The following is a 24,265-nucleotide window of genomic DNA, read 5'->3' on the forward strand; positions in this document are numbered from 1 at the left end:
CTCAATAAATATACAAATATGTACTCAATCTTATTGTCATTAGGAAATGTAAATTAAAAATATAATTAAATCCTATTCAACCCCAAAGAAATGACTTACTAATAAAAAAGATAAATGACTTTATAAAGTGTTGAGGAGGATACGGAGCAACAGAAACCTTTAGGCACTGCTCATTGGTGATCAAATTGGTACAACTTTTTAAAGCACTTTGGAGGTCTACTAAAGGTAACACTTTACATAAAGTAGGAGCCAAGAATTGCATTCTTACATGTACACTCAACAGAATGTATAGATATGTTTAAAAATGTACAAGAAAAGTCCATAGCAGCACTACTGATAATAATCCAAAAGAGGAAGACTCCAATGCCCATCAACAATAGAATGAATAGGTAAATTGTGGTATAGCTACAGCATGGAACAAAGAGAATGAACAAAGTACTGCCACATGCAAGTACAGCGTTGAATTCCATAAACATAAGAAAGAGCAAAAAAGTCAGTTTTTTTTTAAAGAGCATAATGTGTATAATTTCAACTATGTATGATTCTATGATGTTACATGTCAGAACCACTGTGTGCAGGCAATGACTGTATGGGACTTGCTGGGGGTTTGGGAGGAAGAGTCTTCCAAGATTCAGGTAACATACTACTTTATTTGGGTAGCATTTACATTAGTGCGATCACTTTGTAAAAATATGTCACCCCATATTTATGATTTTTGCACTTTTCTCTATGCACATTAAACTTTAATTATATATTAAACTTTAGAAAAATATTATGTTAAAAATCTAAGATAAAAAAAAAAAACAAAGAAATGTGGAAATGGACAAAGTAACTGCCATAATACAAACAAGGAAATCAACGTATTTCTTTTGTTGTTTGTTGTTTTTGCAGTGGTGGTGGTGGTGGTGGGCTTGAAACCCATTCTGCTAAGGGATATCTACCGTTATTTTGATCTTAAACAAAAAGAAAATCTGTTTTATTTATAGTAACCCATCTCTATTTTTAATTTTATTTAAATTGTTTCAGAAAATTCACCTTGATCAGCAAAAATATGTTCAGTGTCAGTACTTTTAAATTGAGGGCTAGCTTTGTTCACAGGATAATAGGACACTCATAAGATATATGATATGTTTTGATTTTTATTACAGATGTAAAATATTAACACTGTGATTGCTAAGTCCATTGACATTTTGTATATAGATATTCCTTAAATCCAATTTTTTCTTGTAATGACTCAATTTCTTAAATGATATGAAAATAAATTCTTTTCAGACTATTACTGTGCTTGCTATTCCATCAATGAGGGAAAAACAATTCTCTTCCAGTAGGCCACAGAAAGAGCATTATCAAAACTACTCTGGTCAAAGAGTTGCTTTATAACAAATCATCTTTGATATGATGGTAACCATGGTTACCAAGGATAGTCCTAATTAGATGTAGCCATTCGTTCTCATAAATGAAAATTCCTGATATTCACAGAGAAAGATACAGATACTGGGTATTTGTGATAAATTTCTTTTTCTTTGTCAAAAAGCTCATAACATTTTGTCCTTAGTGTAGATAAGCATCACTTCTGTGTACAGTGGACAAGTATCATTCTCATTGCCATATACTGAAACCTAAATCTAGAATCATAACATTTTTTATAAGACTGCAGGAACAAAGGAAATAGCTTCTTTAGTATTATTTCTCATTTTCTCAATAACTTCAGTCATATGATACATTTGATGCTTTTTAACTTCTGGTCTCACATCCTAACCTTTGGACATAATAAATAATAAACTTACTGTAGCCATGAAATTACTTTGCACGTAATTCTATTTGTTTTCTGACTTTGAAAATAAAGTTTATTAGTGGAAAGAAATTAGAAAAGGAGCTATAAGCACAATCCATAAAATATGTAATTTTTTAATTTTTTCTATTTAGAAGCCACTAACCATAGAATAGAAAGATTCTGGTCTTAATGAATATTTGTTCTTTTCTTTCTAAAGCACAACTTTTCTTTAGTATATTTTCTCTGAAAATGTAATACTTGGTAAGTTCATGCAATACAATAGCTCAGGGGTCATGGCAAGATGCCTTTGATCTGCTGAGGTCAGATTAAATAAAATTAGAAAATTATATATTCTAAAATTAGAAAGTTCTGCCACAGAGAGGCTTAAGTAAGGCTTTGAAATGATGTTCTCTTTAGCAAGAGGAGCTCAGCCTTACAAACAAACAATAAAAGCCAGTAATAAAACAAAATTCCTCATAAATCTCTCAACATAGGTCAATTAAGTTAAGAAGCAATGGGCAAAGCCTCCTAGAAGTATAAGATAATTTGCGACAAAAGAAATAACTTTCAACAACACTTCTAAAACTCTGACAAGAGAAACTATGTATATCCTACTGTGCTTAGATCACCCAAAAATTCCTTTTAATAAGAGAAACTACTGATATTTTGAATAATTCCTTTGTTATTGAGGAATAACAAAGCAAAACAAAACTATAGAGGGAAAATAATTATTGTGTTTCCTATTAATAATCAAATTTTAAAATAAGGAGTCTAATTATTAGCAGTCTATTTATGAAAAACAAATCCCTGCACATTGACTTTAAAAAGTTTTATTTACTTTGCTATTGAGTCATATTTTCTCTACCAACAGAACATGATCCCAAAGAACTGCAGAGTTTGAGATTCCACCCTACTTGCAAACTAACAAGTTGGCCTACTACAGATTTATGTACAGTGGAAGAGGACACCAGGTTTCTGGGTCAGAGTCAAAGGACTTTGTTTCTCACAGCAAGAGCAGTGGCTAGCATAACAGCATTTTCTTATACATATTCCCTGAATACTGATTCCCCTAAGAGAATGCAAAGAAGGCCAGGTGACATCAGTATACACTGTGAATTTTATTACTGGAGTAGAACCTAGAACCTAGAACTTAAGGAGCCAAATCTTTCATAATGGGCAATAAATACGCCTGTACAATCAAATGGGTGGAGACCGCTGCTCGAATTCATTATCATAGGATAGCAAGAGCGATGCACCTATCACATGAGTGTGAATACTTTCCTACATAAAACCTATCAATGTTTCCCCATTGTCAGGATTCCAAAGAAAAGAGTTCTAATAGTGCAACTCTGCATCTGGAAAACAAAAGTCCAAAGGGCCAGAAAAGAACAGAGCTTTCAAAGCAGTGGAGTCTCTATTGTAGGTCATAAATCATTATCCCTTGTTTGGATTACATGTTCACCAAGGAATCTTCTGGGCATAATATGGCTACACAGATGATTTATCTATAGTGACGTAAGCATCCTCAACTGCCTGATCGTGGCATTGATCACTGTGAATTAATAAAACTATTATTCTGTGTTATAGATCAGTTTGTGAGTTTATCTAATTTGTGTCTACTCTCTAAACATACTCTTGATTCTAATAAAGTCAAGTTTCAAGGATGAGAACCAGAACCTAAATTACGGTGATTTAACTGAGGTTAATGTCACTTATTGAGGGGTTCAGAGTAAAGAGAGTAAGGAAAAACAAAACAAGAGTAAGAAAAACATGAATGTATTTATTTAACGTTTGAAGTTACTGTAAAACTGTCTTTTGAACTACAGCAGACACCATAACAATTCAGGCCCAGTCATGGCATTCCCCACTGAATAGACTGGAAGGCTCCTCAGTAGTATGTGCACAACGTATACAAAATACCAGCTTCTCCCTAGATGCTGAGCACTCCTCTGACTACTCCTGTAAATAACTACAGTCATACCTCATTTTATTGCACTTCATTTTATTGCATTTTGCGGATACTGAGTATTTTACAAATTGAAAGTTTGTGGCAACCCTGCATTTAACAAGTCTATTGGTGCCATTTTTTCAACAGCACATACTGATGTCATGCCTCTCAGTCACACTTTGCTCATTCTCACTATATCCCAAATATTCAGTGTTGTTATATGTGTTATAGTGATCTGTGATCAGTGATCTTTGATGTTACTATTGAAATTATTTTGGCGCACCACAAGGGCGCATGGTGCCCATGTTAGACAGCAAACTTCATGTATAAATGTTGTGTGTGATCTGACTTCTCCACTAACTGGCCATTTCCCCTTCTCTCCCTCTCCTCGGGGCTCTCTATCCCCAAAAACACAGTAATGATAAATTAATTAGGCCAATGAATAACCCTAGCATACCCTCTAAGTGTTCTAATGAAAGGAAGAATCACGTCTCTCACTTTAAAAGATATAAATGATTAAGCTTAGTGACGAAGGCAGGTCAAAAGCTGAGACAGGCAGAAAGCTAGGCTTCCTGCAGCAAACAGACTGCCAAGTTGTGAATGCAAAGGAAGAGTTCTTGAAGGAAATGAAAAGTACTAGTGAACACATGAATGATAAGAAAACGAAACAGCCTTATTGCTGATAAGAAGAAAGTTTTAATGGTATGGATAGAAGATCAAACCAGTCACAATATTCTTTTAAGTCAAAACCTAATCTAGAGCAAGGCCCTAACTGTCCTCAATCCTATGAAGGCTGACAGAAGTAAGAAAGCTGCAGGAAAAAAGTTGAGGCTAGCAGAGGTTGGTTCGTGAGGTCTAAAGAAAGAACCCAGTCTCCACAACATATTAATAAAAGTGCAAGGTGATGGAGAAGCTGCAAGTTATCCAGAAGATCTAGCTAAAATAATGGATGAAGGTGGCTACACTAAACCACAGATTTTCAATGTAGACCAAAGATGTAGCCTTAAAATGACCGATACCATCTAGCATTTTCATACCTACAGAAGAGAAGTCAATGCCTTGCTTCAAAGCTTCAAAGGACAGGCTGACTTTTGTTTGGAACAAATGAAGCTGGTAACTTTAAGTTGAACCCAACACTCATTTACTATTCTGAAAATCCTATGGCCTAAAATGTATGCTAAATCTACTATGCCTGTGTTGTATAAATGGAAAAACAAAGCCTGAATTACTGAGTTTTAAACTCATTATTAAGATCTACTGTTCACAGAAAAAAGATTTCTTTCAAAATAAAGCACTGCTCACTGGCAATGCACCTGGTCACTCAAGAGCATTGATGACAATGTACTAGTAAAATTAACCATTTGTGATATTCCTGAGGCAATTGTCTAATGGTACAGAACTAATTTAAAGTATTTATCATCTTTGTATACCCTGTCTTCCCCAAATTGAATACGTACCACTTAAAGGTAGAAAGTTATAATCTGGCATCTTATTTGTTCTTTCTATCTAGGGTCTTGTTACAGTGAGTTGAACTAAATAGGCCTCCCATAAATATGCAAGGTTTTATTTTCCTTACTGACATAAAGATACTTAGATTTTTTTAAAAAAAGGCAACAATGGGAGGTGGCTAACTAGTAGAACTATTAATTAGCAATTAGTTAAGTCCTATTTTAGCTCTTTCTCCTTTCTTTCTAGAGTATCTGTTGAAGCAGTTTCATTGTAAGAGCCCTTAATTTCTACTGTGTACACCCTCTTTTAATTAAATATAGTTAAGCTGTTTTTTCTTTAGCTAATGGGAAAATTGATCTAGTTAACATGCTAGAACATGTTATTTCGCTCACTGGAAAGGTAAATAAATCATTTTCCTTTGTTTCTTATTAGAAGTGAAAGAAAAATATACAAAACCAAAGAAGGTCCGTACCACTTCCCCCAGAAATCAAAGGTAAAGGCAATAAATTGAGCTATAAATAGATTATTTTTCTCTATGGTAAGGAAGACAGTTTCTCATCTTCAACCCTATCTTTTATCTACAGATACACATAATATTAAAATATTTTTTTCATTTTTTTTTTGTTTTTGCTTTTAGATTGCTAGGGCATGTGGAAATTCCATCATACAATGGCAAATATTAATTATATTATTTGTGGAAGTAATAATAAATATACTGATAGCATTTGGAGAAAGAGTAAAAGCTTAAATTGATGAATTATCCTATAATATACAGAGCTGATAATGTGCCAGATATAGTTTTATGTGCCCTTTCACTTTCACAATAACCCTAGTCGGTACTATTAGTATTATCCACATTTTATAAGTCAGGAAACAGATGGATAGAGAAACCCAGTAGCTTCCCCAAAGTCATACAGCTAGTAAAGGTTGCAGCTGGAACCTGCACAGACAACCTGGCTCGAGAACCTGAATACCTAACACTAAACACGCTGTCTCGCAATTGTAATAATTAAGCAAGCAAACTCCGCCTCTTTATGTCTCCATCTCACGTGCTCATGCACATTCCTCTGCTTCTCAACACATCTGAATTAAATGTACAATAGTTCCTGAAAGTCTATACATTGTGCTGAGCTACTGCAGAACTAAATAAGCCTGATTCCATGGAGCTTATAATCTAAGGGGAAGTGTGACAACTAGATAAATAATTTTAATATAACGATAAAAATAGTAAATGAAGAAGATAAGCTATAGTTTAGAGGAGTTTAAGAAGAGATCTAGTAATAACAATAGGGCAAATTCTTGAGCAAGATGAACTTTGAGGGATCAGTAAGAATTCTTATGCCAGAGATTATAAAAATCTTTAAGTGGAGGGAGCAATGTGAGGAAAGACATAGAAATCCATAATTGCTGACATGGTCATAGAACAGCCAAATAAGCCAACCTGACAGAAGAAGAAGACATAAGTAAAGGAAAAGAGTGCTTACATGGTAGAAAAATTACATCACATCTCATACATTCAACCAACAAATACTGTATATAATACATATATACAGTATTCAAAGGACTCATTCAATGATCATTTGAAGAACTGCTTAAATATTATACTGAAAATGGAGTTAGCATAACTGAAACCATTGAACACAGAGGATGACATATAATAATTCTAATAAATGTGTCTGTTTTCACTAATTTTTGGATAAAAAGTCATTGCGGAGCCTTGCAATCAAGCAGGAAAGACCCACATAGTAAACATACATTCTGTAATATACATGTGTCTAAAATATAATAGGAAAATAATGGAGTAATTAACATAGACCATGTGGAGGGGTGTATATGAGTGAGAAAAATCCAGAAAAAGGGACTTCAGAACTGGACTTGAAGAAAGCAGTCAAAATTCTGAGAAACAAATAGAGAAGAGAGGTTCTGTGGAGTAGAACTGTAGTAAATGATAATTTAAAAAGATCAATTTGTAGATAATAAAGTCATAACAAAATGAGAGCAGAGGACAGACACTATTCATCCATTGATTATTCACATAGGCTGTTAACTGTTAGTGCTCCATGTTACAGGAAACATACCAGGCTCAAACAAACAAACAAAAAAACACAAATAAGTAAGACATAGTCTCTGCCTTCAAAGAAACTTTCTAACCTATTGGAAATCTGTCAATTGGGAAACGGGGAAATGTCAGCAATTCATTGTAATCTAGGATGACAGATGAGAGCCCAGGTGCATGGCGGTACAGAGTAGGGATATTCACTTTAGATTAGGATAGTCGAGGAAAGCTTCCAAAGTGGTAACCATGGGTAGGGCATGGGTGACTGGCTCTCCAAGCAGTGGGGTATATAGGGAAACAAAGATATAGAGGAGTGGAAAATGAGACACATGAGTGTTGAGTGTTCTTTGTTACATTGGGAAACATGAGTGTTGAGTAGTTTGTTTCTTTGGAGATGAGCTGAGTATAAAAAATTAAGCTAGAAAAAAACACTTCCTAAAACTTGTCATTTTAATGGAGTTTTATTTAGACTTTAACTCTGAATCCAATCTTATGGAAGAACTTTAAGCAAAAGATTGGAATGATTAAAAGTTCTGCTTTTTTGAGAGCTAACTGGTCTCACTAAGAAGAACAACTGGACACACTGTTATTAAAGATAGGGAGACCAATCAGAAGGCTATTGCAGTAATCCAGGCAAGAGTTTTTAACTTCAACTTAAAGATGAGAACTTGAACTAAATTAAGTATGGGGAGAAGAGGATGCGTAAGAAGACTCAAGAGTTAGAATCCTTGGTTCTTTCTGAATTATAATTTGTTTGAAAATTTATGTCTAAATCTCCTCAATGTCAAGAAGTACATAGCATGAGTAGCCAGGAAGTGCTACCTGACTTGCCGAGAAAAATGATAGCCACTCAGAGTCTAATCACATTAATGTTCATTTTTTTTAAATAGCTAGTAATATACTTTTTGAGCTTCATGCTTAGTTTCTAGATTATAAACTACTATTCCAGAGTGTGGAGATTTAGTTTGCTATTGGTTTCATTTTGCAGAAAATACTTAGATACATTTATTCAATTAATGTCATTTTTCTTTGCCTACATATTTCTACTATATCCAGGCCAACAGACTAAAAAAGCAAAAGCAAGATTAAACTGTTAAAATATTAAAATAATTTGCATAAAAACTGAACAAATGCAGAATTTCCCAACCAGTTGGCCATGGTACATTGTTGTGTTATGGCTCCCTTTGGGCCTCAAGGTAGACAGAGTCTCTCAGTTGCTGGGCTTGGGCCCTGAGCAGAGAGGCGGTCCAGCCACAACTTCAAAAAGGACAGTGCTATGGTTTGAATGGCCCCTCCAAAACTCATGTTGAAATTTAATCGCCATTGTGACTGTAGTAAGACAGTGAAACCTTTAAGAGGTGATCAAGTCCTGAAGACCCTGCCCTCATGAATGGATTAATGGTTCTATTTAATGCTGTTTTCAAGTTTAAAGGCACTAACGGGTTAGGTTAAATGAAAGCATTCTCACACGGCCTCAATGTGTAGCAGGATAAATGACAGGCATGCTGCCATAGGAGAACTAAGTTTTGGGAAAATACAAACTAGTATTAAAGCATAATGAAAATAAAATAATCTAAGCCTTTGAAAGGATTACACTATACATGTATGTGTTTATTCATTCAATAAAATACTATGGAACTATGAGGTGAAAACCCATGGAGAATATGTTTTCTCCAATTATCTAATAAAGGAATCATTAATTTGGATGACTATAAAAATATGTATAAATTCCAGAAGTAGCTTGAAATTTGGCTAATATCCACAAAATAAAAATGTTCAAGACAAATTAAGCAACCTTCTCAATTCAGTGAAAACAGGAGACAAAGGCAAAAGGATTTGGTAGGCAGGGAGAGTACTTAATCGGCATTTCAAGAATTCCCCATTTGATATAGTAGTAATTTCACTCATGTAACAGCTGAACAGAAATTTCAGTCCCTTGATATCTGTGGTTATAAATAAAGGAAAATAAAGGTGTCTCAAATGCATAATTCTCTGTGGCTTGAGGTGCCAGCAAACTCCTCTCTTAAAAAACATGTTAACAATCTTTCCATTTTTTACTGACCTTATGACAAGTAAACAATTTTATAACCCACCAGAATTTTCAGTTTTCAAAAAGAAATACCACAAACAATTTGTCCTACATGTTTTTTTAAAACTTTCAGAGAAAGTTTATTATGAAGGTTATCAACTGCTTGCACTAGGCTTACCGTGTTAATACACGAACTGCAGCTGCAGGAAACCCCCTCAGTTCTTACATCCTGAACTTAGCAAGGCCTTCTGCTTTCTACAAATATTTAATAAGTATACTCTTGACTGTTATTCTAATACAGATGAAAATAAACCTTTTTGTTAAAAATTCTACCACATTTGTGAATGAATATAGGAATAGTACAAATAACTAGATTTCTAGGATACAAAATGTCCATGTTAATGGCAATAATGGTATTTTCTCCTTTAATATCTAGAAATAATTCAGAATCTATTTTAGTATAAAATGTGGAAAATAGGCTTCGATATTTTTAAAGCCAAAAACTATGTATTTAATAAAACGTGCATTACTCTATGTAATTATATCCCAATCTTGGTGGTAGCTCTAGATAAAAATAGTACTTTGTAAACAAGAAAAGAAAAACCAATATTACAGTTCACCATTATCAAAGCACTAAAACGTAAAGTGTATACCAATATTTTATATGTCTAATTTCATCAGTTAAGGGATAAATATAGATCTTTAATACAGGATTAAACAATAATCTATGTGTAAGCAATCAATTTTCCTCCTTACTATTCTGCCAGGGTTTTACCTATATTCTAGATGTTCTGAGGGTGCACTCTCATTAAAAGGGACCCTTAAAAGGTTATTGAGGAAACCACTTGTCTCATGATCCTCAATTCTTAGTCATCTTACTAAGACATTCGGTAAAAGTTTTGCAAGTTTTATAGAAGTTATGCTGACTTTAGACATTCAATTCCTATTATCTATTTACTGAGCTCACCAGAATTTGTAGCTGAGTAGGAAGCACCTAATGGAAAACAACTTTATCCAGCTACTCTGTGCTATACTGCAACTTTGTGATAACACTATCCTCTATATCATATTCACATGTGTATACTCTCTGTGTAATAAAACAAAGAAATGGTAGATCAGGGTTCTAGGGCCTTCTCTTTCCTCAATTTCAAATCTTAGCTTAGCACACCACCTTCTCTAGGAGGCAGTCCCTGATTACTCCAATTCTGAAGCAACTGTTCTCTAATCAGAGCAATTTATTTATGCCATTTTTAAAGAATCTATTCCCTTCTACTTTTTATTTTGTATATATGTCTTAGGTGTATACTCACAAGAAGTTATGAGCTTCTCATACAGAGACACTACCTTGTATATTTCTGCTACTTCGAGCAAACTAACTCAATGAATACTCAACAAATAAATAACACTGTATAATCTGATATTATTTTGTAAAAATTAAAAAACTATTTCATTATTCAGACACACTTTTGGTGCTGTCACCAAAATCTACCAATCAAAACACTTATCAAAAACACTCAAATACATTTTCAAAATACTCAAGTAAAATCTACTCTATACCAAATGCAACTGGAGCTAGGACTAGGTAACCACTGAAAGATGGATCTAAACTATAAAAATGATTTTTACTCACTTGTCTCCAAAAAACTTTCTCCAAAATTCAGCAGCATCTGCTTTTGTGATACGAAAGTTATCTCCCTGGAATTGACCATTGGGAAAGATTGCTTTGATTTCCGCCAGCATGTGACTGAAGATAAGGGACAGTTTTGTGAGATTTCGTCTGCAGACACAAGGGAAAAAAATGAAGAGAAAAATAAGTATCAATATGCACACAGTTTTAACGGGAATACATATTAAGACAAATAATATTGGGTATGCATCAATATAGGTCTCGGTGGTTAATCATGAACCTCAACTTAATGATGCCCCTAAAAACAATGTTCATAAAAATGGTATACGTTTAAATTCCTAACAAGCTTTCACTTTATTATTCATTGATATATTCATTTAACATAAACAAGAACAAGATCAATTACATGATATCATTGAGATTTTAGTTTAATAGGACAGATGGACACCTGAAAATATCATAATCAAATATAAATCCTACACACACAAGACAGAGTGACTACTTCTACCTGGAGGAGTAAGGGAAGATTTGCCATTAGAGGAGAATCTAGGTAGGCAAGTCATTGTTTGACAGCTAAATGACCCGGTGTGGAGAGAAAGGGAGGGAAGAGAGGGAAGAAAAAGGTATTCTAGGCAATAGAAACAGCAATGTACAAAAGTTTGCAGGCAAGAGATAGAACTAAGTATTTGTATAATACTTATGTTTGGCATGGCTAAAGCAGAACAGACGGTAGCAGGCGGAAAGAGTATGAGATAGGGTGAGAATGTCTGGTTGGGATATGACATAAAGAGGCATCTGAATCAATAATGGGCAAAGTTTTTGTCAAATATATTTGTCACTCCTATCTAAAAATCAGATTTTCCAATGATAGGTTCTAGATATGTGCACATTGTAGAAGCTCCCGGGGCAATTCTAATGTGCTCCTCTCATTAAGAGGTACAGCTATAAGGAATGGGGAGTCAAAATGGTTTCAAAAGGCTAAATAAGGGCTTGATGAAGTCTCTGCTTTAGGAGGAAACAATTATGGAAGTATGAAAAAATTGGTTAAGAATGGAGATGCAGGTATCACCACTATTCTAATTTCTATGTTAAATTCTGGGGATTCTGATATGATTTAAAACATGCTTCATACTTCAAAATACCATCAACCACCTATAATCCTTCCTGTCATTTCTTAAGTTTGCCACATTATGTCGTGAATCAGTCGAAAACTGCTACTGTTGCATAGCAAAGAAGCAACTGAAACACAAAATACTGAAGAATTTTTCAGTTTTAAACTGATCATGCTTTTTTATATTCCTGTTTACCTAGAATGACCAGAACTCAATAGATATATACTGTATATATTTCCATTTTGAAGCTTCAGCCATTATGTTTGTGTCTGTTGGGAGGTGGGGTGGAAGCAACTGCTTTAGGGCTCAAAGAACATATAGAGGAAAATTGACCCAAGGAAAACTATCAAATTTACAACATATAAAATCATACAATGTAGCGACAGGCCTTTTGTCACTGAAAGTTGTAGGACTTTGTCCCATATTGACTCATGTATCTATGTTTACTGACTCTCAAATAACAATGAAAAAGTCATGTTTGTTACCAAAGAGATCATATATTCTGCACCTGTCAATAAGTCAACAGGCATCATTCTTTCTAAAGTATTTACAAAAGAAACATATAATTTCCCATGTAAGATGAACATAGAATAAATATATTCATGATAAAAAGTGGGAAAAGTAGTAATGAGGAGAAAATATTAAAGTATGAAATATTCTATAATATCAATAACTTTATCTCCATTACAAAGTGAGTCACTTATTTCCATAACCTATGTTATCCATAACATTTATGAAAGATGGAAATCAGAAGTTAGGTCTTATTTTAGTGCTTGATCTGCAACAATAAACAATTTGAAAATCTATCGTGGTTATATATAAACATTCTATCATTTTCTTAGATTCAGCCACACTTTTGCACACCTCAACCTAATCCATGTGTAAAATTTCTGTTAATAAATTGAATCTTTGATATTGACCTGATTTTCTCATCTATGTTAACACTTTCTCATTTCGATGATGGTAGATATGAGATATTCAGTCTAAAAAATGAAAAGTGAACTGTTACACCATATCAAAGGAAAGTCTTGTGGCCAATACAAACTACAACTGACTTCTAAGATTTGAGTTTTAAGGAAAACATAAAGTCACTTTAGGAAATCTGCAATAAATTTATTTATATAATTGAGCTAAACGTTTTATTTTCCACCAAACTTACAACTGATACAAAAGAATAAAGGAAAATCAAGATGGCTATAATTAGGGTAAACCAACTGTTCCTCATTTTCTGAATTGGTTGCACTCCATCCCCTTGTTTCTTTGTTTTTTAATCATATCCAAATGTTTTTCATTTTTACTTGTTCGATCTAAAGGCTGAAGGACAATCCCAATGATTACCCATCTTGGACATTTGATCCCCTGGCTATGTAGACACTAAACTTTAAAACAGAAATAGTAATATATTATAATTTATAGTCTAGAAGCTCTAATAACCAATCGTATCTGTATAACTAATCACTTTTTGATCATAAAATGTGTATACAGTTCCATTTTCTTGCTCCTGCAAAGTTGATCAACACATTTTTATTTGATTTTTTGCACAAACTAAAGCACTGAAAATATATATTTTGCCTTTAGTCTTGAAAGAAACTCAAACTAAAAGATTGATTTACAGAGGCTGCAATCTACACCAAGGTATGACAGCTAATTCTGCTATTTGACATCATTTAGATATATTACCATATCAAATAGAATTTATTTTTTATGTGATTCTGTGATTTTTTTGTTTACTATTTTTTTCTATGCAGTAGATGCTTTCTTTAATTCTCCACTGTACTATGTACCCTTAGATATCTATTTTTTTAAATAACCTCCAATTTTGGCCGGGCGCGGTGGCTCACGCCTGTAATCCTAGCACTCTGGGAGGCCGAGGCGGGTGGATTGCTCAAGGTCAGGAGTTCGAGACCAGCCTGAGCGAGACCCCGTCTCTACTAAAAATAGAAAGACATTATATGGACACCTAAAAATCTATATAGAAAAAATTAGCCGGGCATAGTGGCGCATGCCTGTAGTCCCAGCTACTCGGGAGGCTGAGGCAGTAGGATCGCTTGAGCCCAGGAGTTTGAGGTTGCTGTGAGCTAAGCTGACGCCACGGCACTCACTCTAGCCTGGGCAACAAAGTGAGACTCTGTCTCAACAAAAAAAAAAAAAAATAAAAAAATAACCTCCAATTTTGGAAGAAAAATTCAAGAATACAATCATCTCTAATCATCTAGACATAGGAGAAAGAAAAGCAAAAATCATACATCTTTGTAGATGAAATGGTTTTTCTTTTATGTAATTTTTCCATACTTAGTCAATTTTCCTTATGCTTACCTGATTTCTCATAATCATAAGACCAAAAATAATGACTGCTCAATAAAGAATTTGATGTTTACTAATTGAGAATATGTTTCTGTCACTAAAACTCAGACAAGCCACACATAAATAAATGTTAGTTCACAAAGAAAGACTCAACAATCTTATAATTTGAATTAATTTTACATGGAATTTTTCAACACTGATTCTTTCATTTATAAGAGAAGCTACCTATAACCGCATATCTTCCATTAACTACTATAAGGTGAGCCATTTATTAATCTGTTTTGCATAGAATTTTGTTCAGAATAGTCTCAGAAGAAAAGTATTTTGAAATACCAGGTAATCAAAATTAGATATCAATATTGCACAAACTACTAAAGATGTTACTATTAGAGGAGTCCTGAATAAGAGAGGAGGTAGGAGTAAAAATAAAGTGGAAGGCATGGAAAAGGAATGCTAGCTACATTTAAAAAGAGACAGAGAAAGAGAGAGAAATGTGAAATGCATCCACAATGTCAAGAATATCACACAAACAACAAACTATCTCTTTTATACTGGATTTAGTTATCTATATTTCTTTAAAACAATATGAATGAATTTTTCCAAAAGTCAAGTTACATTGTTAAACTAGAAGGTGGGTTAAACTAGAAGGTGGAGGTCAACTAGAGTGAACTGGCATGATGACTCTGTTGGAATGATGGAGCTCCACTATTTATGAACAAGTCTTAGCTGTTTAAGAAGGTACAGCCAACATCATAAGCACACGGAGGTACATAAGGTTTGATGTCAGATAGCACAGTGCTACTAAAGAAATGATCATATATTATGAAACTAAATGACATGAAGAGATTATTATAACACAATGTGGTAGGGGAAATGTACCCTAATTATAACCACCTTTTCCTGAATTAAATTCAAAAAATGAATAGAAAAATATCAAGGTTTGATTAGTAGCCTCCACGACATGTGGTAGACACACAAAGAAGGTAATCTAATTAGATTTCATGAAGTTCCTGCATTTTCTCCATTCAGAAACAGCTGTGTTATAAATCAAGGAAGAAATAAAAAGCTTTAAATGCTGAATTAGTGAAAAACTTTAAATGACATTTTATTTTTCAGTGAGATCCAAAGTCTATGAGAATGTTCTGCTTTTGGTAGAAAGAAATGGTTTATCCAAAAACTATTAATAATCCAATTCTCACACTTAAAAGCTAGAACGTGCTCTTCTTAATCTTTACAAGGTGAAACAAATTCAACATAAAAAGAAAGGCAGTACATAAAAGAATATATACAGCAGCACTTAAAATGAGAATCACGTCCAGTTAAAGAGCAATTTTCACTGTGTTTCTGAGGTAGTGCCCTCCAAAACGGGTTTAGAGAGCTGCTTCACACTGTTTTTGACCTTGGGACCACTGTGATTCCCCCGTAAGTGAGCAGAATGGGCTGATGTAAGGCTTGCCTTTCATTTTTCCCTCATGGGAATAGAGACTATTATTAAGATGGGTTCTGAAAGTCTTAAAGCTAGATCCTTACACGTTCCCCCCCTGCCCAAATGCTTTAAAATTTTCAGTATCCCTAAGAGGAGTACAAAGCAGACACTAAAAGTCCAAATAACAATGGAGACTCAGAGTTTACCCAAAGTCATAAAAGAAGTCAGGAGTGTGCCCAGAAACAATCTAACCTGAAACACAGGAGGAAGGACAATTTTTTTCAAAGTACTCCATTTTACTTCCTGAATACTGAAATGCTTGCTTAAAAAGAAATTTAGTAAACTAAGCCAGTCCAAAAAACTGCACTGAAAAAGGTAATCAAAGGAAGCCCTTAACATTTCCTTTACTAAAGAATACATCATGCATCACTAGCATGGCTAGGGAGCCAAGCCCAAAATTTTGGCTAGGACAGATGCACCTTGTGCATACTTTGATCTCTCTGTAGTATTCCCATGAACATGCTATCTACAATGTTCAGTTAAAAGCAAGAGGTTATCCCTCAAAATGAGAATGCTATTTATAGGGCAAATATATTTGCCTTCTAAAATAAATAGTACTAAATGACAATCCACTAATGCTTTATTTAAACATAACTCAACCATAAAACAATATGCCTATCATGTTCAAATGTAGTATCCCTTGAGAAGTTCCCATGAGATAGCTTACTTAATTTTTCAAGTATCCTATATTAAAGGGTTTGTATCTTAAGTTTGATAGCACTGGGTTCATATCCTTACTTTGCTGATAAGTCTAGAACAAGTTACTTAACCTCTCTAAATCAGTTACCTCCTCTCTAAAAATTTTAAATAAAAATACATGTCTCACTGAGTCGTTGAAAGAAGTAAATAAGACATGTAGTTAAGAGTCTAACAACACATTTAATTTTTAACACCTTCCATAAATAAGTTATTGGTTATTATTATTAATTCTAATTACCATTCTTGTTTTAAATTATAAATATTTACTGTAGTCGTCTTTCTTCTTTTTCCCATATAACGATATCATCCATTAAACTGATGGCAATCTTAATAAGGTAAGCATCATCATTCCTCATCTTATTAAAATTATCAGTCCTCATGGTAGCCTCTCATAATTCCATAAACAGCAAAAAATGAACACGTATTTGACATAACCACTCAGTCGTTATTCTGCAAATCTTTACTAAGTACCTACTATATGCCAGGGCAGGTCTGGGCACTGATGACACAAAGATGAAGACAACAGAATACTACTCAATGAATTTAAGGGGCTTAGAGATTTCCAAAGGTAAAGAACAACATAGTGGGGATAAAGCTGAGGTAGAAGCAGAACAAAGGTGGCAATCAGAAAGGGAGAGAGGGAGAGAGGGAGACAGAGAGAAGTTTAAGAATTCTGGGGTGATGAATTTGGTTCTGACCAAAATGCAGCAGGCCCCACAGTGGGTAGCTATCATAGAGTGAAGGTGAAATACACCAGGAATTAGACAGCTCCAGGGTTAAATAGGGTCATTCAGTAGGATTTTGAAATTTCCTAAGACTATGACAGCAGTATGCATGAAGAGAAGGACTATAATCTTATCTCAATATTCATATAGTTTCCCAAATGATTTTTTTAAAGCCAATTATTTTAACTTTGCAGCAATGCCAAAGTAGGATTAAAAACATCTCTTTAATGCTTTCAACAACCGGTTTTATCAGGGAAATTTATTATGAAAACCTACTACATTATGATATGATCACTCATACTTTCATCTGATTTAAAATCTTAACAATATCTACTTCAATAAAGAAAAGTCTTTTGTCTTAATATTGGACTTGTTTTGATTAAACCTAATCTGTAACAAGTATCCTTTTGTAAAATAAATCTTAAAAATATACACCAGTCTATTTCTTGAGACAGAAAAGAAAAATATTCATTCTTTCATTCCTTTAAGATAAAATACAATGAAACTTCTGTAAACTAAATGGAAAGTAACAACCAGAACATAGAAGAACTTTGTTTTGTTTGGTAAAGAAACATTAAATATGCAAACTATACTTTTATGACCTAGGGTTATGTGATAAAAGAAGAGTCTCATGAACAAACAAAACAAACTTGACCTTGAAACAGCAGCAACAATTTTTTTTTAAATAATGAGATTCACATTTTTGTTATTTGTAATTCCTAGTAGCAATCTGAATGATGTCAATTAGTCCTTATTTATTGCTTCTGATATTCCACCTTAATTTTAAATATACGAATCAAAAATAGATAATTGGTCAGTTTTTTTCCAATTCCTTCCTCAAACCCAGTAGGAAAATTCTTAATCATCTGCTACTTGTTCCATTCCCGAACCCACCATTTTTGTTCCTTTTGACATATCAAGGAAAGCTTTTGTTATGTTTTTACTCAACAGCATACAGTTAGAAATTCTCCTAAAATAGTATTTTCTTCAAGGATTTCTACCATCCGTGGAACCAGGGTATCTTTCTACCATTTCTCATACCACTTCTCTACCAAATTTGGGTGAAAAGAAATTTTTACAAAAAGCTACTTTAATAGAGAGTTAATAACTCTGGAGTTTGACTTTAAATTAGAAAAAAAAAAAAAATCTTTGCTCTGTGAGCCTTCAAATCTATTCTTTTCTCATCCTATCATTTTTTTTCTTTCTTCCTGAATGGTAAAATAGAATACCAGCAAGACAAAGGAAATTAATGCTATATCCCTCATGTGCAGTTTCCAGAAAGTCAAGTAAACAGAACATATTTGTCATACTTTCTGAGGAAGCATAACACAGTTTCCCACCACACTAATTGTTCCCTGACAATTCCTTCCTTCTTTTGGCTCTGGTAATTTCCCTTATTGATACCTCTGTCTCACTTCAACTCTGTTCTCTTGGAATGGGACAAGTAAAAAACAAATGAACCACAAAAGGAAGAAAGAGATAGGTTCTCTCTCTTGTGCTCATGTTGTGCAATACTAACAGAAGAACACTAAAATAATGAGGGGTTAAAATTACCTCCATTCAAATGGGTAATGCAAATATTTTTTTTTAAATGTGCAAATTTGCCAAGCAACTCCCATTTATTTTAGACATAATCTGATATACATAACACATTGTCTTGGGGGCTGTGGTGGTGGGGAATGAAATGAAAGTGTGAAATGAAAAAAGCAGGATAATAAATAGTATGCCCAGTACAACTTCAGTTCTGTTAGAAGGTTAAGTATCACTTTAAAGATACTGTATAAATAGGAAAAAATACATGATATACACAAAAAGACATTATCAGTAGTAACCTCTGGGTAGAATTATGAAAATGGTTTTTCTCTTTTTTTATTCTATAATTGGCCTATTTTCAACAAAAAAACAAAAATGTCATTGAAAAGCTATTAATTAGATTGATGTTTTTAGGCAAACCTGTAAAGTGCCTATAGGAGAGTGAATAGGCTTCCAGACCCATGCAATGTCCCCCACCCTGGGAAGGTACCTGGTAATCGGGCTGCTTTGACTTTCAAATGGAAAAAGTATCTCTGGTGCACTCAACCCAAACCACTTGCATACTGATTCCCAATTTTCTAAAAAGTATTAGTCCTTCCCTCATAGCACATTGACAATCGACACACTAGTTTTTATCCACATCCTTCACTAAAAGAGGGTCTCTTAATTATAATTTCATATTTAAAAAATAAAAAACAGAGAATACAAAGCTCAAACACTTAAGTCCATGGTCTAAAGATGGCTCAAACAGAATGGGGGTCTGGATCCTTAAATCTAGTTGGTGACTCTACCTTTATTACAGTCTCCTTAAAAACATAATTCAAATTAAATATTCTTAGGACCAAGAAAGCCCATGATAGATATATAGATAAATTTGCACATCACGTGCATTCTTTGTCATACATCATAAAAGAAATGTATAGCTACATGTGAGCAGATGATTCAATTAACCACATTTTTTCCATTAATCAGATATATGACACGTATGTATAAGAACAATACAACAGAAGGACACTGATTTAGATACTGAGGGCCTCACAGAGAAATGCTGTCTTTTTAAAGCAGTAAGACTATACTGGGTAGCTTTTTTTCTTTCAAAATAAAACATGAAAAGGTAAAGTATCCTAAAAAAAAAATATGGCTGTAATCATCTACCAGTTCTTAGCAGTACAATTTCCTTGGACCACTATAAAAGTCTTTCTGAATATAACAACAACTAAATATTTTAAAGAGGCCTAAGACTTTCATAAACTGGGAAAAGTTAAACTTGTTCAATAGCTGAGTGGTGGTAATAGGATCTTCTTGGATAAGTGATTTCCACGTTTCTAACAGCAAGGCTTATTAAAGAAACACTGGGATATAGTGTAAGAAAATATGGTGCTGGTGACTGGGGTTCTAGACATAGTTCTGAGTGTCATACTACTCCATGACATGAAAAGAATGAAAGCTTCTCTTATCCAAAGTTTCTTCCTCTATAAAAGGAGGGGGTTGTAGTACCTAAATTATAAGGCCCTATAACATTCTATGGGGCTATTATCACTTTTATTCTAGTCAGCAAGAGACTAGATAGCTCTGGTACTAAAAAGTCTATATGCTTTAAGCAAAAACTATAAATCCTTTTCACAACTAGCAGCTAATATGAAAATACAACATGCTATATATAACGATTTCAACTTACAGACTTTCCTCAATATGCCTCAATCTTACACTGCAGAAATCCTGAAGTCAGGATGTCAAGAACCCAAATAGAAAATTAAAATTATAGTAAATACAAAAACTTTCATCAATATATTTGGAAGCCTTGATTTTTATTTTCTTCATTACCATCATAGGCATCTCTGACATTTTTTTTCTTTTTCCAACAAAGAAAAAATCCATGAATAATGCTGGCTCTCAAAACAAAGAAAACCACAAAGCAGCAGAAATAACCAAAAACAGGAAATTTAAAATTTGTGTTTCATGTTAATGAATAGTAAACACTACAGTACTGAAACCATATGAAAACTGTGAATTGTAGTAAAACAGAATATCCCCACTGGGAACCGTATAGTTTAAAAAGCTGATTTTATTTATTTGTTCTCGGTAAGGAAGTGTGCTAATATATGTAGTAGGCACAGAATAATATCCGGTCTAAAAATTTTATCTTTCATCTCACCCAACAATCCAGAAATATCCAAATTTGGAAAAATTGATACTTTTACCACATGATAGCATTTCAATAACATGATCCATGTTTACAATCTCAGTCTGATTGCAAATGGAATAATCCCCCATATCAATAACACCACCCTCAGATATTGGCTTTGGAGTAGAAATATTTTAATCTGCCTACACCACTGAAGGTGTACATTACAATGGTTAACAGCTCCAGCTCTAGAGGCAAAACTGGACCTAAACTCAAACTTAGACCACTTAGTAACTAGATGACCCTGGACACCAACTTAATCTCTCTAAGCCTTAGTTTCCTGATCCTTGAAATATGAATTATAATAGTATTTAGCTCATAGGATTTATATAGGATTAAAGATGGCCAAAAAATATTTGTCATTCTTCCCAATATGAAGTGGAGTCTATTTCCCTTCCCTCCCCTTCTACTGAACTAGCCTGTGACTTGCATTACTCAAGAGAATGCTGTAGAAATGACACTGTATCATTTCTATGCATTACAAGATCTGCAGTTTCTGCCTCTGCCTCTGCCTCTTTAAAAGGGCTCTTACATTTAGCTGCTGTACTGTGAGGAAGCCCAAGCAAACCTGCAGAAAGATTCAAGTAAGTCCCCAGCTACAAGGCAGAACTAAATGTTAGACATGTGAATGAGGCCATTGGCCCTTCCAGCTGAACTAGCACCTCAACCTACCTCACATAAAGCAGAAGAATCATCTAGTCAATCCACAAAACCTTGACATATAATTGCTGTTAAATGAAACCACTAAGTTTTGAGGTGGTTTGCCATACAGCAATAGATAATTGACTTAGGAAGCTGATACACAGTAAGCATTTGATAAATGTTCATTATTATTAATATTTAGTGCTACCAACTTATTATTATCATCATATTCAATACTAGCAGTTGAAAAGACAGGGCCCTCTTCTCTCTGAGAATATAAATAAATAATCTCTGTATAAAGTATCAAACAGTATTTAAAAATTTTATTCCTATCGAACACAGTATTTTTACATTAGAAATTATAATTTTTACACGTGCTATATTTTCTCTGATATGAAAACAAACCAACCAAGAAACGTTTTTAGAAGAAATTTGGATTATCCTATTTGGAAACCAGCCTACGCAGATTTGGATCAGAAGGAATTTAATGCAATTAATTCCCCAAACACATTTACTTAGATAACTACACAATGAACTGAACTGTGAAAATAGCATTAAGCTAATCCACTGATTTCTACTGACAAGACAACAGACTTAATTTCTGCAAGTTTTAAGTTCTCAGAGGCAGAGAACCCCCTGACATTATACATAGGTAAAATGTAAGCAAAGACATAAGATGTTTATAGACTTTACAGCAGTATATTTTAATTGAGGTGCCATTTAAATTATGCATTTTCTGAAAACAATTTAACATAACTAGATTTGGCATATGTCTAAATAAGAAATCATCCTGGATGTTGGCTTGTCTAGTTCTATTCAATGGGGTCTCTGTTTAAAAGTCAAGTACTATTAGTAATCCCTGACTTATCAACATTAAAGATACACATTGATATTGTTAGCATAATTCTTTTGGTTTCCAGCTATACCTGGGCCATCATTACAATAATTTTGAGAAAATATTTAAAAATATTGCTAATCAGATCATTATATATGTCTACCTATGTAAATGCTTTTAGTGAAATGGTTATTCAATAGATGCATTGCTATATTCAAGACTTGTAGGACTCAATTTATATGGTAAGCACCAAAATCAATTGTTATTCCTCTCCTGGATCATTTAAAACTTAACAGAAATTCGAAAATCAAAATATTTAAAAATTAAAAAAAAATTTGTAATATTTCTGTTAAACATCAGGATGGGAGGATTGTGTAGTAATGTAGAAACATTTAATTTCTTGCTTAGTTAATTATTTCCTGCTGAATTAAGTATTTCACAAGGAATTAAATATTAAAAGAGAGGAAAAAAAGGCTACAAATAATCCACAAAGATTCGGCTGTAAAGCAACATCAGTTAATCTTTTCATTTTCCCACATATCTTACTCATGATATAGTTCACTGCTTCTGTGTCTAAAAGTTTAGCTTGCTTACACAAATGTCAGTTTTCCCTGTTTTCAGAGTGATTTTATATGCATGGCAATTGTGATCTACATATATGGAGTTCCAGTGACTCTACTAACGTTTATTCACTCAATAAATATTTTTGGAGGGCCTGCTGAAATCTGCCACTATACTAGGCAATGGAAATATAAGATAAAGACCAGTTTAGTCTCTGCCATCCAGCAGTCTATAGTCCAGCAGGTACATAGATATAAAAACAATTATAGACAGCGTAACACTACAGTTGAGGTACACTGAAGGTGCCTCTGAAATACAGGAGCTAAAGAGAGAAAAGTGCTCAAATCTGGGCCTCTGAGAAAGGGTTAAGAGAAACAATGCAAAGCAGAAGACCATGCCAGATAAAAGTAATAAGCCTGGAAGAGGAAGGCATGGAGGTGTAGACAGATCTGGCAATATGACAGACTGCAGGGTCAGAGGTGATGTGCCTTCAGGAAGAAGCTGACAGGATAGCAGGAACATGTCATAGATATTACACTGCCACTCCATCCAGGCCTGCCCATACCACCTGCACAGGCCTCCCATCTACCTGTGCTGCTCACAGGATGTAAAAGTCCACATATGCAATCATGATCCCATCAGGGAGGACTGCAGGGGCGGGAAACTCAAAAGAGAAGAACATTTTTAATAAAATGTACCATGAAACACAATTTAATAATTAGGAATTCTTAGGTCTTTATTCAAATTTAAAAGATATGTTGCAGATTTCTCTGTTGTAAGATAATAAAGAAATTTTGAGTGCTCCTTCCCTGTGTCCTTGATTACTACAGTCCCCAGGCCGTAGGGCACGGACCGATACCAGTCCATGGCCTGTTAGGCCCCAGGCCACACAGCAGAAGGTGAGCAGCAGGTGAGTGAGCGAAGTTTCATTTCCATTTACAGTCACTCCCCATCACTCGCATCACCGCGTAAGGTCCGCCTCCTGTCAGATCATTGGTGGCCTGAGATTCTCAGAGGAGCCCAAACCGTACTGTAAACTGCTCATGCGAGGGATCTAGGGTATGCACTCCTTATGAGAATCTAATGCCTGATGATCTAAGGTGGAGCTGAGGCGGTGATGCTAGCACTAGGGAGTGGTGGCAAATACAGATTATCATTAGCAGAGAGGATTGACTGTACAATAAACCCAATGCGCTTAAACCACCTGAAACGGTCCCCCTGCCCGCCGCAGTCCATGGCAAAATTATCTTCCATGAAACCATTTGCTGGTGCCAAAAAGGTTGGGGACCACTGCTTGATA

The 24,265-nt window shown here is 34.3% G+C and overlaps 1 protein-coding gene across 3 annotated transcripts in view; it reads right to left on the reverse strand.

The window, feature by feature from the left end:
- Window positions 1-24,265, reverse strand: part of CBLB (Cbl proto-oncogene B) — a 194,905-nt gene that overhangs the window by 95,235 nt on the left and 75,405 nt on the right. For all 3 annotated transcript variants that reach the window (XM_069472571.1, XM_069472573.1, XM_069472572.1), the window contains one exon: window positions 10,887-11,033. In XM_069472571.1, coding sequence (XP_069328672.1) covers window positions 10,887-11,033 — 147 coding nt within the window. The remainder of the gene's footprint in view (window positions 1-10,886; window positions 11,034-24,265) is intronic.

The sequence above is a fragment of the Eulemur rufifrons genome, chromosome 7, assembly GCF_041146395.1.
Source record: "Eulemur rufifrons isolate Redbay chromosome 7, OSU_ERuf_1, whole genome shotgun sequence".
NCBI lineage: Eukaryota > Metazoa > Chordata > Mammalia > Primates > Lemuridae > Eulemur > Eulemur rufifrons.